Below are 13,138 nucleotides of genomic sequence, written 5' to 3'. Positions count from 1 at the left end.
AGATAAATGAGCCGTGAATTTTTGCTTGGCCGAAGCCCTTGGGCACCTTTGGCAAAATGGCTCTTTCTGCACTGCAGGCTGCCTGTCAGTCACAGATACACCTTTCATTCCTCGTGAGGGACTGTTTGCTTACAAGGTCAGAGACCCTGCATGTGTTGGTGTTTTGGTTTTTCGTGAGATGTTTCAGCACAATGCGAGGGTCAGCGGGGGAAAGGATCACGACACCTGCACAACGAGAAGCTGATGTGAATACAGTCTTATTCCTGCAGTGTGGATATGGATCCAACTCCCCTTTACACTGATGAATCCAAACACATGAATCAAAAGGCTCTTTGACGTCTTCTAACCTCTGTGGTCCGTTCTGGCTCTGCTGTTGCCACCAAACTCAGCTAATAAATCAGTGCTATATTTCTTTATACACAATATCACAGAAGCAGCCCACATTCTGGTTTAACAAGGATGATTTAGCTTCCCCCCCGTCTTTCTCTCTCCCCTCCTTCACTTTCATTACAAACTCGTCCAAGATCCCCTGCATTGCTGCAGACATCCAAACACTGCAATCCCCTCCACCAAGCAAGAGAGAGAGAGAGAGAGAGAGAGAGAGAGAGAGAGAGAGGCTGCGGGTGTGTGTGAGAGAGAGAAGCTGGATTATTACAGTATTTGTCTCTTACTGAGGCCCTTCATCGCAGATAATGGGGGTGGGGAGTCGGGGCATGCACAAGGGAGATATGGTTGGTGGTTGCGAGCGTGAGAGAAAAAAAAAAAAGGGGGAAATCCATTCTGCAGAGTGCAGGACGGCTGCATATCTGAAAGCATCTGAGGAGGTGCGGTGGGAGGACAGCAGGAGATCCCTCAATTCACAGAGCTAAAGCCTCACTCGTCTGCCTGTCCGTCCACACAAAGTCAGCGACAAACACACACAGACGCACAGCAGGAGGCACGTTTGAAATTCATGCTGTCACACAGGTAGCATGCTGTCAGCTGTGCTGTGTGTGTGTGTGTGTGTGTGTGTGTGTGTGTGTGTGCGGCTCACACACTCCATCATTTGCATTCCTTTGGACACAGATATTTTCATCACCATGACTGAAGTCCTGCACAATACAGACAGACACACTTCAAGACACAAATTAAATAGTGGCCTGGAGTAGTGGGAAGTTGCCATAGCTGTTTAGCCTAGAGGGTAAATCACTATTTTACACTTCACCTTGTTTTTAGTAGCCTTGGCTTGACTCTTATCTAAAGAAACACACACACACACAGATGAACTCACCCTGACCCCCATGAAGCGGTCTCTGAGTACAATCCAAGACAGCAGGAAGACGAAGGCCTTGTTACAACAGAAGAGCGCTGACACGTCTGTTGTGTTGATCTTCCTGAGGGCCTGCAGGTACAGGTAGTTGGTGAGGATCCACAGCAGGCCGAAGGGAGCTACCTTGGTGAAGAACACCTTGGGGGTCAGCCCGTCATCACCAAAAAACCTACAGCACTCCCTGAGCAGAGACACAACGCAGAGCACAGTGTTAGCATGCTGACAAAATGTGGAAGAACTAATTCAGGAGGTGAGAAATATGACAAATACAGAATTATACTTGAGTTACATCTTTGGGCTTAAGAAACTAAACTACTTATTTCCTGCTCAGGTGTTTTGTCACTACACTAGCGTGCAGGTAAAAACCAGAGCAGTATCTAAGCAGATACAATGGAGGAGAAATAAAAATGGAAACAATATAATAAACAGCACATTATTAATTAAACTGTGCAAAATGTTTTCGATCGTGTCGTCTGACGGCACCTGTTCAGGCTTTAGTCTGTGCATGACAGTCGATTTATGCTACAGCAGCGGGACACAGAAAAGTCTCAGAGACTCAAAGAAGAAGCAGAAGTCTACTGAAAAACGCCTCCTTTTGTCTTCCTCCCTTCTCAGCGTTACTCGACAAGACTCTCTCATGGTTCATATGGTTGTAGCGCCGGAGGCTCCAACGTGTCAATATTTCATAGATACACCAGGGACATCTGCATTCAGCTACTTATGCATATGCTGAATATCTCTGGCAGGTTTGTGATGACTCAGTATGTAAGCAATCATAGTCATTCTCACTGGACTTACTTAAGGAGGAAAACGGAAACATTTTGACATTTTGTTATCTTGAGGAAGTGATTCATCCTAAACTGCGTTCCTGGCCAAGTATGAAGTCATACAGTGCGGATGTTTTTCATCTTCTGGACTTGCTCCCTGTCTGGACGACTTTATAACTACACAACAGAAGCTGTAGGTGTTTGTGATGTCGGAGAAGATCCAAACTGTGACCAAAGGTATCGAGAAACTTGATAGTGATCCTGTCCACTCTGTTACCATGCACCACTACTATGAAATGTACGGCTCCATAAGGCCTGACGCTGCATCGCTCTGCTGTGATGCCAACAAATATTTATTCTACTCCTCGACTACACGACTCCCCCCCCCCCCTCCACCCCATTCCCCAGGGCACAATATAACATTACTGCACTTTTTGAGTCGCTGGCATTTTGACTGCCACTGTTTACGTTGCTTGAGTTACACAGTTTACCCTGCATGCATCTGGGCCCCGTGAAAGCGATGAAGCAGCAATAACGGAGGAGTGACAGGTAGCACAATGTCCTGCCAGATACTGAGGAGCAGCGCTGTTGTGACTCAGCTGAGTCGGCACTAAAAACACTCGATTGCGAACACCTCCTTTCTAAACACAACACTTATTCAGTGACGTCAAAGTCTCTTATCATTTCATTACAGCCACTGGATACGCCACCTTCAAATCTAATCCTGTAACAGTTTGGGGGTTGTTTCTGCTTTGCTGTGAACTGCTCTGATTTTAGAAAGACCTACAGCTCCATAAAGCTGATTTTAAACCGGCCCTGCAGCTCACGAAGTCAATAGCTTCCTACCTGGATGTTGAATTAACTCAATGTACTTTCTTAATAACCAAAAACAGCCAAACCCTCTCAAACTACAGTAAAAAGAAGCATGAAGCATCTGGTTTTTTGCAGCTACAATCTGCCAGATAAAACAGATAACGTGTAATAAAGAGCATCTGCCTCTTACAACGTGAATCCTCTCCACTCGTATCTATGAGGAGAGAAGCAAGCTATTACCAGTGTCAGCTCTGTGCCTCTTCTCTGGCCACCGTTTTATAGAAAGAGACAGGACGCTACTGCAAATGTCAACTCTCCGCCTCTATTTCACTGCATTGTTTGAGATGCACCAGCCGCTGCGATTTGAATGAACACAAAGGAAAGCAAGCGTTTGATATTTGGAGCACATCAGCTCCAGCCGAGGAGCGGGAGCCCCAGATCCCCGTGCAAGCCCTCAAAAAAAAAAAAAAAAAAGAAAAAGAAAGGAAGAATTACATCACAGAGGCGCAGCAGAAATACAGAGCTCACCACACCTTCCACCTCTTTGTCTCTTTGTGCCAAAGTAGCACAGCAGGTAACACAGATAAGACTTTTGTCTAAAGACGATGATTAATGGACTGTTTCAGGTGTGAAAGCACTTCTAACACACTTGGGATTACATTCTTTCTGTTTGCTGCAGCAGAATAACTACAGATGACATTTGGACCTCCGACTTAAGTACGAACAGGGAGTCACTGTGCACAACTAACCAGGAGAGGACACCACTCTGATGCAGGGAGACTATCAACAGGCCTGATATTTCCAACTTTTCCACAGTCTCCACATAACGTGCCTGAATATTTCAGCTATTTTAAAGTAAAGAAAAACGGTGAGACGACTGGTTATCAGTTGAGAAAACACAGACTTTCCACAGACCGATTTCGAATGACAGCGTTGCACTCTGGTCTGCTAAGGCTGCTGCTGCTGCTGCTGATGGGGGAAATTGCTTTCTTTTCTATGATCATCGCATCATCGGCGAGTGTACAAAAGAAACGTCTTTCTTTGATTATAGCTGAGTGGACATACACAGATGGTATTTCTTTTTTTAATCATTTCTGTTGTAGCTGCAGTAGAAATATCACAGTCAGAGTGTGTGTTTGACTTTAAGACACAACAGTAGGAAAAATACACTTTTCGCCATTAAATAAAGCAAATACTAGCCTTTTTAATAGTGGTTAAGTGTTTTAGAGCTGATAGCATCCACTGCTAACTGTTTTCCTACTGACCTAATGTGAGCTTTAGGAGAGATTTTGGAAAAAACGTTTGTATTTGAAGGAGGCGTTGTGACATGTGACCACTGGCAGGAGGCTCCAGTCTTCAGAGCAGGGACCTCTGGCTGGTCAAAGAAGGTGTCGTATACTTACTTCTTATATTTCTCTCCGTTTATCTCCCTCCATCCTTTTTGTCTTCCTGTAGCACTTTCTAACTTCAATTTTAAAGGTCATGTATTATGCAAAAAGCACTTCTTAATATATTTTCGACATAAATTTGTGTCCCCAGTGTGCCTCGAGGCTCTGAGAGAAGACTCCCCTCTCTTTTTCCCCTGCTCCATCTTTCAGTAAATGTGTGTGAAAACACTTATGATGTAATGACGACTGTCTGCATGTGACCTCCTCGCCCACTTAATAACTCTTGGATCCACCTCGCTGCCCGCCATTGTTTTTTCCTCACCAACATCGGCTTGAACAAGGCGAGAGCAAAGCATGTAAATGGTTCTGTTCCTCTAAAATGGAGAAAGAGGCTGAAAAACTACATCTGGGATGAGAAAATAATGTGTTTTTGAACATTTAACCCTGTAAAAGTGTTCTCGTATGACCTCAAAATTAAGTAGGAAGTTGAAAACACTGATGGCACACTGATGCAGTGAGTCTTCTCACCTGAATCTCTGCCTGGGCGTCTGCCTCTCTGCACTCTTGCACAGGTGGCCGATGTAATAGAGGGGGAAGAAGAGGCAGTTCCAGGAGGTGGCGAACCAGGTGAGGGTGAAGGGGGCGTCAAACTTCTTAAAGGTCAGCTTGGCCAGCTGGGTGGAGCCTGCCCAGGACGAGCACACGCACATCACCATGGCGACCCCCCACAGGGCCTTCTGCACCTGTACGGTTGTTACTCTGATGCAGCAGTGGAGCCTCCTCCTGCTGGAGCCGGACTCCGTTCCTGCCGCACCACCAGCCGTCTGTGCATCTGTGGTGCCGACCACGTTCTCCCTGGTGCGGTCTTCTCCTGCAGAAGGACACGGGAAGGACGTTAGACTGTCACACATGTGCTTCAGTGTACTGTAGGTGAGACTATGCTCACTTTTAAATGAGTTATTCTTTTATCACATTATTCAAAACGTGACAAAAGTAAACACGTACATTTTATTTATTTAATGCATCATACATAAACATATACACATTATCTTTTGAAGAAAATCTGACCTTTTACTGGAAGTTCTCTGGTCTGTATGAAGTGTATGAGTCTTTTCTGGATAAAAATAACTGCTTCTACAGTTTAATTGAACTTGAAAGTGATCAATCGGACATCTGAGGTAAAAATGTGGTGATCAAGTGTGACACGCCGCAGCCAAACAGAGGACAAAAGAGGGCAGATCTGATATCCAATCCAAGACGACCTCTTCTCCACCTCACGAGTCACAATGAGTGTGTGTGTGTGTGTGTGTGTGTGTGTGTGCTTGCCCAAGCTTGCATGCAGCAGCACTTGACTTTTCTATTGCTCCTGTCACAACCTGATAGCCTCCATACTTCTTCAGTAATGTGTGAACTGAAGCAAAGTGTTGACGTGCTGTTTTCCGTCCCACTCACACCCACATTGTGCTTCAAAAGTGACTCACTTAACAAGGTCACTTTCTTCCCTGGAGTCATTCAACTTACTTATGATTACACAGTCAACTGACACACTGGAACACAATAGTTATACCTGGATATGGTGTGCAAACGTAAAAAAAAAAAGTTAATAAGCTCAAATGCAAGCATCCAACTGTTCCAGGCTCTACGTGGACGTCTACTCTGCAGCCAGTGATGTATACATTATTCATTCTGACAGGTTATCTTGCTCCCTTTATCTCTCAGTGAATTGTGTATTGATGTTTCATTAACATATCTTGGCTAAGACAGAAACAGAAACAAAGGGCACCAACACTATCATCAGCATCCTCTCTGAGTCAAACAGCTGTATTTTCCCCACAGAGGACAAAACTGCAGGACCACAAGAGCAGCCCCATGTCACCTCTGTTTCATAAAGGTTGTCTAATACGCACCGTACATCTTCCGTGGCTTCCTGCCGTCCAACGAGTTAAAGACGAGGGCTTTCCCTGATGGTGTTTCTGTGCTGCAGGGAGGCTTTTGCAGATTCATCTGCACTGCACACAGCTGACTGGAATACAGAGCGCACTTCAAAAGGCCTCAGTGAGACAAGAATAAATCTGTAATTATTGTAAAGCCCTATCATAAACCGGACACTGTACTTTGGTACTCCTCTAGTTGTGATGTGCCAGTGTGTTACCTTACACCTAGCACGGATGACATTGTAATCAAAGGCACACTTATTGTCTGTTATAAGACACTTGCTACCTATTCCACTGCTGGATAAGAGGGCATCCATCATGCCCAATGAGGCGACTCATCCTGCCTGGGTGAGCTGCCGCTGACCTTGCCAGGTGGTCTCATCATATCACAGATTAACATCCCTGATTACTATCTCCACCAATGCTAATGCCCCGGCTCCCCCAGGCTCTCTACTGAATGCACAAGAGATTCTCGTTTCTGTTTATCTACTGAGGGACCAAAATGAAAGCCTGATGCAATTAAGATGAAATTAAGCTGCATTATTTGAACACCCGGAATCACTTGACAGCTCTGACCTCTCAGAGGCAAATTTGGTAGCAATGAAAGATGATTCAAGACCATTGTCTGGTGTTGCAATGAAATGATGAATCAGCAAGGATAAAAATAAAAAAAAAGAGGTAGACACACGTGGATGTCTGTTGAAGTCTTGTGCACAAGGGTGAGAGTTAAGTTTCTCTATTCTGAGCTTCAAGCCTCTGTCTTGTTCTGAAGGTCATCTTTTGTTTACTGCTGCGCCGTTTTTGTCCTTCCTGGGCCTCCGTCCCACATCCCGTGGCCCTGGCCACTGCTCGCTACTGCAGCACAGCTTAATCTTCCAAATGCAGCGATGGGCCAAGTCAATCAGTCCCTAGGAAGGCACCGGCCCAGCTCAGCATTTCCAGCTCCGGCACATGTGAACACACTTAGTGTCATGCCAACGTTAAGTGCAGTGATATACCTGTCACACATCCCGTGAAGGTGCGACCATGACGCTCTTTTATCAAATGAAACACACTTGTGTAGATTATTAATTAAAGCTCCTCTGGTTAAACGCTGAGACATCAATGTATATTCATTTGTTTCCCACTGAAGCACTGCCTTAATGATTTAAAGGAAACATGCTTCTTCTAAACTCCGCCTGACGGTGAGTAATGATACGGTATCAGCCCTGACTGGCGGTGATGAACAATATGGAGCACCACTCAGCTCATCAGGGTGAGAGAGCTGGGTCAGTAGAGTGGATGAGTGAGGAAGAAAGGCTCCTCCGCTAATGACATTTGAAGCCATTATTACCACGACTCAAACACCAAGAAAGAGTCTCTCTGTGTAACTGCTAAATGATCAGCTGAGAGCTCTTAACCGTATCAGTTTATAATCAAATGTCAACTGTCAAGGTCAGCCGGCGACGCCAAAATGGCTGCTGTTAAAGGTCCGCAATGCTACGTCTGGTTTGATTTATTATTATTATTACTATTTCATAATTAATTTCAGCATTCTTCACACTAAAACAGATTTAGAGTGGGTGTAATTGCAGATGACTTTAACTTGAACTTAACACTAGATAAAAATATCTCCACTCATTCAACACATTGTGCGTCCAAATGTGCTGAACTGAACCTAACAGGCAGCTGTGAAATCACTAAGGACAGGAGGAAAATCTTTAGTACGACCAGCTTTGGATCCACTCTGACAGACGTACACGGCTTCTCCTTGTTGCCTCCTCAAGTCTTTTCAGCCAAACCACTCAGCTGAAGTGAGGCATTACCAACACTGTGAAATTTAACATCAGTAAGTGTTAGAAGACAACAGAAAGGATCATATTTTAACCCTGCTGGGTCCCTCTACAATACTTTTCTCCTTAATTCACATTTTAGGAGAAAATTCCACTTGTTTTTGGCTGAAAATCTGTATATGGATTAGTCTCTTTACCACTAAAGGCACAGTAAACCAGTCTTTATCACATACGGTCATTTGTCTACCACTAGCACACTGAGCACCTTATAGACTGAGTATCGAATATACATTCTGCTACCAGCAGGGTCGCAGCTCTCTGATGGGTGTTGAGATTTATCTGGCCATTAACTAGCCTGTTTTCCAGTTTTTCCTCTCAGTCCATGCTTCCCGACCGGCCTCGTTCCCGCTCCCGCTCTCCTCCCTCCCCCTGCAGACTCTGCAGTGCAGATCTCTCCTGCTGATAGCTGCAAATCCCAAACGTGCCAGCAGAGCCCTGCCTGCCTGCCTGCCTGCCTGCCTGCTCTCACACTTCACAGAACCTGGCCATGACAGGCTGAAGTCCCTCTGTAGCTCCCTGAACAGGCCACCGCCCACGCCATCCACCGCTCTCTCTGCCGCCCCGCCGTTCCCAGCGCGAGAGCAAAGACCCCAGCAGGCGGCGGGGACGATAGCATCAGGCCTGTGATGGTTCACCAGGGTGCTTCACCGGGGCCTCCGCTGAGCTGGAGACAGAGAGGTAGGAGAGGTTTGTCTGTTTGGCGACACCTCCGTGGGAGTGAGAGTGCAACGCAGCGCTCTGCCTCAGTGATTCAAGAGGGTAAACAGATCAATCACACATACACACCTCAAACCAACTCCTCTCCTCGTCTTACTGTCTGCTGTGTCTCTGCTTGGCGATGAGAATTGCCTGGCTGCAGCTTACTCATTCTGTCACGCTCATAATCAAACATTATGCTGTGAAGTCCAAGAAATACACAGTTTATATCAAACACAATACCTTTACCTGTTTGTTTAAAAAAAAAAAAAAAAAGAGCTGTAAATTAGAGCTTCTTTGCACAAATGTGACAGAAAAATACTAAATGCTTGTTCATCTTTAAACCCGTCTTTGGCTGTCACACAACATCAATCATTGCTCTTATAAATAAACCCTTCAATCCCATGTGGACTCATGCTGTTTGTCATTTCTGACATGTAGGCCTACGACAAAGCCTGAGCCTTACAGTCTGGATTTGTTCAAAAAGTGCGACAATTTCGAGGGAATTTGTTGAGAACTGTAAACTACAAGTGTCAAGTTTGACGGTGGGTTTATGGTGACGGGCAGCTGGTCGGGCAGACAGGCAGCAGTCACTATGATCTCTACCTCTGACAGGCAGTGGGAGCCTGTGATACTTGCCTGTGACAGCTTAGCCTGACCAAACTGTCGGTCAGAGGCCTTTCAACACACCAGAGCAGGCTCATCTGACAAGCCTGTCTCACTCAATAACACAGCAGAGAGACAGGCGGAAAACACACCCTGCTGCGCCAAACAGCTGATAGGTGGGGCCGTGAGTTGAGGGGACAAAGGAGGGCAGCCAAGGGTGGGACGACCGTTACTGATCCTGCTCGCTTTAACTCCCGCCCTGTTTCTCCTTCAGCCTCAAAGGACGACAGAGCGGCTTCCTCAGCGAGTAGCAAACTTGTTGTTTTGTCAGTGACCTCACCAGCTGCTTCAACAGATGCTCATGATACAGGTCAGTGCTGCGGCCCTCTGACGCCTCATTGGTTAGTGACACGACAAAACACTGGTGTGTGTGTTTGCTAGTGTGTCGTGCACTGTGTGTTACAGCCGAGCCGTAGCTCATAGTTGGCCTCGGGTACACCTCTCAGTCTTGAAGCGTCCCTCCCTCTCTGTTGCAGTCCCTGAGAACAGTGAATATAGCCTGATGGACCTGCAGGTTAACAGGCTGGCAACAGTCCCAGCACTTTTCCGCGACAAATCAATATTTAAAAGATTGGCCACAGCGCCCCTGTTGAAGTAATGGATAAGCAACCGCCGCAGGTGTACGCTCTGAGTGTCTGCCCAAACAGCGGTTTTACTCCTTCCCTGCACCCCAGGGCCACCGATAATACACGGGGTCCATCACACTCGCCTGACTTGTGCCTATTTCCAGATACATCTCAACCCTCCTGTTATTTCCCAGGAGTAAAATGACCGTTACAGTTTTATGAGTGAAATTTTTTAATGGTATCAAATGAAAAAGGGGAGTTTATCAAACCAAATTTAAATAGAGCGAACTGCCACCTGAGTCGTTTTCACGGATGAAATGCAACGAGAGCAAACGGCACACATTTCTGCTGACGCTGTTCCCAAGCTGTTCACAATCACTGCTACAGGGATGATGGAAATATTTTGTAACTTCAGCTTTGTAATAATTACCCTTCTAGGCACACCACAACTGTACCATCTGGCCTACTGGCTGCATTAGACGCTTGGAGAGGACAGACAGCCTTCCTGCACCCTCAAGAAAGCTTTCGGATAAACTTGCTCAATTTAGGATTATAGCTTTGAGCTTCCTCTTTACACGTTTGTGCCGAGGATTTCATGCTCAGACATGAAACACCATTACGCTGTTACAGAAGGCATTTTCTTACATGACATACAAAAGAGAAATGCAGCAAAGGAAGTCGTGGCTGCAAACCTTAAATCAACTTATACAATCAATCAATTTAGCAGTTAGCATCAACCTACCTATTCAATCTCATTCATTAGAGTAGATACTGAGTGCATTTGATAGACCTGAGCAAAAGCCCTGTCTCTTAATAAAATAAAAGCCCCGTCATTGTGTATTCATTGCACACTAATCAAGCGAGAAAGCCCCGTTTCATTTGCTTTTTAAAATGAATTTGGACCGAAGGAGAAGCCTCATTTTTCCTCCTCTAACTACCTTCAAAGTCAACTCCTATTACATTCACGGGATGAAAGTAAGACATAACATTTTAATGGAGCCTGGAAGGGGAAAACTCCAAAATGAACGTCATCAGTGCTCCTGGTGATCTGATGCTGGTTAAACATCCACGTTCGCAGGTTTGACCTTTGTTCTGTCAGATGGAGCCTCATCTCCATACTGATCTTGTTGCTATTCACGGGGCTGAATGTACATTTCCATACAAACAAGACACATGCAAACAAGCACAAGATGCAAATTTTACGAGCTTTCTGAGTGTGCTTGAAGTAAACATGTATTGTTTTTGTGTTTAACCTTCAAATTGATTCATCTGAAAGAGACATTATTAATCATTAATGTTTCTAACTAAGTGGTAAATGCAGCTGATCTTGTGCCAGATGATAATGTTTTGTATTAAGATGACACTCACGCACTTTACAAACTTTACATCCATCACTTCAAACAATATCCACATGAAGCAGCCAGTCTAATCCTTGTCTTTGAAACCTTAAAGCAGACAGAATAAATTGGTGGACAGTCCACAATAAAATGATAAGAAGATGTTCAAGATAATCCTCCTCACTGGGAAACACTTTCACTGAAGATCCAATACTGTGTTAAATTAGTTCATTATGTCCACGTTTTGAACTGAGCCTCTACTTCTGTGTGCGGACGATCATTATTTGCCTTTTGTCGATTGATATGCAGCCCTGGGGAAAGATCCATTCTGCCCATAAGAGCAGCTGGTGAAAAATGTCCAGCTTCCTGCGGGATTTATGTTCGCTAAGTCCATTTTAAAAAGACGCCTGTTCTGTTTCAAAGCGTGAAATGAAATTACAGAGACTAAAGGGACTTTTATGAACCTCTTAACCCCCTGACAGCACAGGAACAACACAGACATACCGCCAAGACATCATCACTAGAAACACATTTGAAGAGGAATCAATAATTATCGTCCTTGAGCAGCATGAATGACGGTAAAGGTAAATACTCCAGGTGGAGACAATGAATCAAACGTATGGCTGCAGGAGAGATGCTGAGAAATTGACTGTTGTTACAAAACCAAATTAAGCAACATTAAAGTAACATAGGATGATCTGGGACGTGCTGCCTCATAGATTACTGTATTACCAGCCAGAAGGCAAAAGCCGTGACTGCATCTGACCTGATAGGTCCTGAAGAAATCTTGGTAATTTACTGACAAATGTAGAAAAACTAGAACTCTGTGTTCAGTGTTGCTCTTTTCATCCCCTCAGCCTTGTGCTAGCTGTTTGAAGACAGTGCACTGGCCCTCTAAGCACTACGTGGGACTGCAGATGCTAACTGGACACAAATACGAGAAAGAAGAAAGACGACAGAAGACCCCAAACTAATTCTGTGACAGTCGGGCGCAGGTTGTTAGTGCGGAGAACAGAGGTTTTGGAGCTGGTATTACATAAGCAGCAGAGTCTCTGTGAAGCTGGGTGTTGATCTGCTGTGGACCCCTGTGATTCCCTCCTCCTTCAAAGCAGCTGCTCAAAAAGGGAAACTGAACGCTCACAACATAAACTCTGCAGCTTTGACTCCCTTCAACAATTTACAATACATGCATCACCCCCCAAAATGCAAAACACAAACACACACACACACACATTTACAATCCTCCTTCCATCCACCGCCTCGTGTCACAGCATAGCTTTTGTTAATGCTGCACATGGAAGCTTGACAAATAGCAGCCCACCATCTCAGTTATTCTGAAACTGAAATATTTTCAGCTGACATTCACACTAATAAGCTTAAAACCTTTAGTAATCCAGCAGCAGTGATTATTCGGAGGTTATCCAGGCGGCCTCACAGAGACTGAATATATGCAACACAGTTTAAGCAGCCTCAGCATCTTAATTTGATGGACTTCTGCAGTGTCCATAGAATAAAACTGCATGGAAATTCCTCATTCATATTCAAGCAGCTGGTCAAGTCATAAATTATGAATAATGACGTATTTATATATATATATATTTTCACATTAACACTGTTGTGAGCTCCAAACAACAGCCTTAGTCAGTGAGCTCTGTAGCCCAAGTTTTCACTGCCAGAACTTCTGCAACAGAGAATGAGAAGTATTTATGTACGTTTTTGTATTTTGTATTAAATATAACTCGTCATGACACGTGTAGGTGTTTTAATCATGCAAAAATGAATAAAATAATTAAAGTTATGACGATAAGTGCACGCTAAGAATTCAAGACT

The 13,138-nt window shown here is 44.7% G+C and overlaps 1 protein-coding gene across 1 annotated transcript in view; it reads right to left on the bottom strand.

Annotated features, from left to right (window-relative positions):
* The window catches only part of slc35f3b (solute carrier family 35 member F3b), a 44,325-nt gene that overhangs the window by 2,162 nt on the left and 29,025 nt on the right, over positions 1-13,138 (bottom strand). The window contains exons 3-4 of the mRNA XM_070841316.1: positions 4,806-5,148; positions 1,271-1,490 (exon numbers count right to left, since the gene is read on the bottom strand). Of these exons, the coding sequence (XP_070697417.1) occupies positions 1,271-1,490; positions 4,806-5,148 (563 nt within the window). The remainder of the gene's footprint in view (positions 1-1,270; positions 1,491-4,805; positions 5,149-13,138) is intronic.

Source organism: Pempheris klunzingeri, chromosome 12 (genome assembly GCF_042242105.1).
Source record: "Pempheris klunzingeri isolate RE-2024b chromosome 12, fPemKlu1.hap1, whole genome shotgun sequence".
Taxonomy (NCBI): Eukaryota; Metazoa; Chordata; class Actinopteri; order Acropomatiformes; family Pempheridae; genus Pempheris; species Pempheris klunzingeri.
Note: the sequence above shows the minus strand (reverse complement) of the source record. Positions and strands in the feature narration are given on the sequence as shown.